Here is a 4237-nt window from a genome sequence, read left to right as displayed (position 1 = left end):
ACCGTTGACACCCCTAACTACCATGATATAATCTATGCCTACTATTGGTTCTCTTTTTTCGTTTTTGGGACAAAGCATTTTCTCTTCTAGACTTTTGGGCACCCATTTCTGTGCTCCAATTGGGTTGACGTGTAGATTACTCTCTCCCTCACACCCCCACCCCCACCCCCACCCTCACCCTCACCCATCTCTCCCTTTTTTAAAATTTTTTATTCCTCAGCTTTTTGGGCTAATTTCTTTCAATTTCCAGCCCATGACCATGGGCTTGTGGGACCACCTCTTGGGCGATATCAATGTAAAGTTGATGTTACAAATCAATGATAAAGTCACCGTCACAAAATGATGTTTGGTCCGGCTGTCCAAGTACTCCCAATGGAAAAGGAAAGAACCTAGTGAAATCATAGTATTTCTTCTAACTTTTCTGGTATGTCGAGGCTGACAGTATCAAATGGACAAGCACTAAATTTTCCTCCACCCACAGTAAATGCCAATCTGTTCACTGCAGGGATCAAGGCCACTCGAGGTGTGGGGTAAGGGGAGGGCGCATGGGTATCTTCTCATCATCACATGGAGAAAGAAAACTTTATCCATAGACAAATCACTAATTCCTCAATTCCGCGTTAGGGTACAGAATTCTGGTCCAATAAATTGATCCGATCAAATTTAGTCTAAACCCAACCCGGTTTGGAAATAGATCAGTTTATGTTTGGTTGGACTGTGGATCAATTAGATTGAGTTGGCAATTGTTATTATATGAATGATTCCTTGCATGTGGTTTTTTCTAATCATTTTTATAACATTTCCTGAATAATTTGAAAGAATAATCAATCCTTTCAGATTATTTTATATTATTGGCACGATTTACAAGTAAATGAAAATTTTGGAAAAAGAAAATAGAAGCGCAAAGTCTTCATGATCCCCCCCCCCTTAGTAGATAACTATTAGTTAACCGCACAACAATTTTGACTGTTGGACATTAACGAGATGATATAGTTTAACCGCGTGTCAAATTTAAAACCAAATTCTATTATGTCTTTTCACATATCTCTAATATCATGCCACACAGTTTTAAATGTTATAATATTTTATTTCAAACCTTGACAAATTCCATTTGTATTGAAACTTGACATATAAAGAGGAGGGACCTTGGGTGTAACTGTCCATTTAATTCCAATCTCACAGTCTCATCTAAACTGCTATGTCTACACACAAAAAACATATCCTATGCGACAATAGATTTGTGGACTAGGTAGGGTCTCATTTACCATTTCATTTAGAAACTAAAATTAATTCAACATGGAAAATCAAGTATGTGATCTTTGTTATTACTTTATATTTTGTATCATTTTGAAAAATTTATCACCTTCCTTCTCTGACTGGACTATGAAGAACACTGTATTATACTAGAACCCGAGGGGACATGGGTGTCACCCTCCTGGGTTTAATTACAGAGTCATATTGCTATATACATGTTTTGATTAGATTTGATTTAATGGATTGCCAGCCTTTTCGTGAAGAAAAGAGCAAAGATACCACAAAGAAGACCCGTTCACCTCCGCCCAGAAGACTCAGAAGTCGATGATGGGTTCTCCAATAGTCAGATTCCGCTGCACTGTCCATGGCAAGTTGAAAAGCTTGGCAGTGATGAATTTGAAGATCTTGTTCACATTGATGTTGTGGGTTGCACTTGAGAAGAAGAGTGTTGCCTTCATCGCTTGCGCGTATGCTCTTGCCTGTCAAATCCAATTAAAATTAGAACTCAGAAGTTCCATTTTACAGTGATACCAACTCTTCCAACTGAAGTATTTAACTAAACAAATTAAGAGCTTTGCATAAGCTCAACCGTATGCCTAATTGATCCAAACGCATCAACGGTACATTAAGAATTCCAAGGTCTTAAATAGCAGTTCACACATCCAAAGAGAGCTAATGGGCAAGGTTCAAACATTCTATTTTGGTCTCGTTTTGGTCAGATTAAAATTCCAATCAAAATAGCGTATTTTTTACTTGAGTTTCACTTGGCCGTTGGGTTAAGGCTAAGCTTTGTTGTTGCTGTTGTTGTAGTTTCATTTGACCATTTCACTAAACCCAAGAAAAAAAAAAAAACATTTTTTTCATCAAAATTAACAAAATTTTGATCGAAAGTATGCTACTTCTAGTTTCACCTCTTGTTTCATCTTAGATACGTGAAACTAAAAGTGATTCTTTTAGTGATTCTTTCAAAAGAAAAAAAAATGCTTCCTAGAAAAAGCACCCTAGAAATCAGAAGGTGATAACAAACGTGGCCTTTAATTTTAGGCCTTGACTTGATCATTTTCCAATCTGTACGTGTCTTTGCTTGTTGGGTTGTGTGGGGACTGGGAAAAGGGAGAAATTTTCCACATAAAGCAAAATTTTCAGGAAATTTATATATGATTGACCAGTTCATATACCTGTCCATGACTCTCCTCCCTCTCCCCATGTTCACATTTAAGGCTTTTACGCTAAGGCACTGTTTGGGAACATTTCCCGGAAAGTAATGTTTCTACGAACCCCTGTTGATCAGAGTCATCAGACAAGGTTCAAACTAATAAAAAGCAGAGCTAAGCTGCTTTCCCAAGGCTGAATCCAATAGGCAGGCGCCTAAGTATTTCAAATTTTTGAAAAATTCAATGAATCTATAACGTTTTTCATGGCATCTGTGATTAAGAATCCAAATTCAAAACTGAATCGATAGTTTTGATGATTCAGGGATTCAAAATTGTTACCTGGTTCACGATTGTCAATTGCATATCCAGAGGAAGGCGAACAAAATCATCAAACTTGGTCCCGATTAGTATTGGAATCGCCGTCTGAAACAAGAAAACCAACAGAAATGTTAGAAACTGTAAGAGGTTCTAATTCTGATTTTGAGTATTCAATTCAATTGAACAACCGGAGCCCTATATTAAATACCTGATTCCACTTTCTTGCTTGTTGATACCATCGGAGGACACTAAAATCATAACAGAAATTTCTCAGAATCGTACATAGATTTATTATAAAGATTTTAATTTAGATCATAAGAACAATCACAGACCTGTTTAGTGTGCATCGACTTGTGAGATCGAACATGATTAAGATGGCTGCGGCATCTTTACAGGCGATGGGAACATGGTTAAGAGACGAATGATCTCCTCCTACATCCCAAATACTAAAAGCAATTTTTGCTCCTTTAACTAAGAATACTTTATCCATTACATTCAATCCTGACATCTGCAAACTCCTCTGTTCTTGCTCATCTCCTACATACTTAATCTTCAAACCAAACGAAAGGGTTTCAATAAAAAAAAAAAAAAAAAAAAAAGTTTTCTTGAAATAGAAATTAAATGAATTTCTAGTAAATACTTACAACAAAACTGGTTTTGCCAATGTGAGAATCGCCCAAAATACTGATCTTGAGCATCACTGAATCGGATTCCATATCGAAATTTCTGGAGGTGGAGGCGGGGTCGCCGGACTCGATATTAGCAGGAGAGATGGAAGACAAGTTACGCTGTAACCGCCGGTAACGGAAGGATTTCCCAGGGTAGCAACCAAGAATCCGATCCCAAATTAACCGAAAAAGTCGCCGGAAGAAGGTGACTGGGTGAAAGATGTTCTTCCACTGGAGGTCAAGGTGAAGAATCTTGCGGCAAAGATGAATTATTTTTCTGATGGCTTCGATTCCCTTTTGGCCATGGAAGCTCAAGCTCGCTCCTTGCTCCATCATATCTGCGATTTTTCTGGGGAAATTTCTCTATTTTTGGGTTCTCTTCTCTCTCTCTTTCCTTTTGGAAAACGAAGGTGGACTACTGCTCCTTTGGGGATGGTTGACCGGCTTTTGTGTATAAAAACCACTTTAGACCAGACGGTCTACATTGCCGGCCTATTGGGTGTTCATTTTTACGTGGCGACTCCCTATAATTTTATATTTCTCAGTTCCGTAACGAGGTTATCATGGTCATTTCAGTCATTACGTAACTTTTAAGGGTACGTTGGTCTTTTGGCTCAGGAAAACTTTCTATCAGCCACGGTCCCTCAGACTCAGTCTGAGCATCTCGTGAGACCCGCCGGATTTTTATTTTTACTTTTTAAAATTTCGAACCTCTCTGGTTTTTTTACAGAAAGCATTTGTTTAACATTTTGGAAATGATTCGGTGTGAAGCGTATGTATTAGTGGGTTGCTTAATTAGCGTCCAATTACTCATTCAAAGCGTCATTAACCTGATTAACCGTT

At 38.0% G+C, this 4237-nt stretch overlaps 1 protein-coding gene across 2 annotated transcripts; it reads right to left on the bottom strand.

Moving 5' to 3' along the window:
• Positions 1 to 1299: 1299 nt before the first annotated feature.
• LOC122081296 (septum-promoting GTP-binding protein 1-like) lies at positions 1300 to 3835 on the bottom strand. Of its 2 annotated transcripts, XR_006141061.1 has the most exons (6): positions 3371 to 3835; positions 3059 to 3276; positions 2935 to 2974; positions 2748 to 2831; positions 2433 to 2534; positions 1600 to 1733 (listed from the first exon to the last, which is right to left on the bottom strand). XR_006141061.1 is itself a non-coding variant. In XM_042648344.1 (5 exons), exons 1-5 carry the CDS (start codon positions 3728 to 3730, stop codon positions 1569 to 1571), a joined length of 867 nt encoding a protein of 288 aa, XP_042504278.1. In that variant the 5' UTR covers positions 3731 to 3833; the 3' UTR covers positions 1300 to 1568. The 2 variants fall into 2 exon arrangements, 1 of the variants encoding a protein (XP_042504278.1); XM_042648344.1 differs by lacking the exon at positions 2433 to 2534 and having other exon boundaries at positions 1300 to 1733; positions 3371 to 3833.
• Between the last annotated feature and the right edge of the window lie 402 nt (positions 3836 to 4237).

This window comes from Macadamia integrifolia, chromosome 6 (genome assembly GCF_013358625.1).
Source record: "Macadamia integrifolia cultivar HAES 741 chromosome 6, SCU_Mint_v3, whole genome shotgun sequence".
NCBI lineage: Eukaryota > Viridiplantae > Streptophyta > Magnoliopsida > Proteales > Proteaceae > Macadamia > Macadamia integrifolia.
This window is presented reverse-complemented; position numbering and strand designations above follow the sequence as displayed.

Excerpts from the sequence above, each read along its gene's own strand:
- LOC122081296 (XM_042648344.1), bottom strand. The coding sequence starts at position 3,730 with ATGATGGAGCAAGGAGCGAGCTTGAGCTTCCATGGCCAAAAGGGAATC. Across the intron at positions 3,277-3,370 it reads TTGGCAAAACCAGTTTTGTT|ATTAAGTATGTAGGAGATGA; the intron begins GTAAGTATTTAC and ends TTTGGTTTGAAG. Across the intron at positions 2,975-3,058 it reads AGTCGATGCACACTAAACAG|TGTCCTCCGATGGTATCAAC; the intron begins GTCTGTGATTGT and ends TTATGATTTTAG.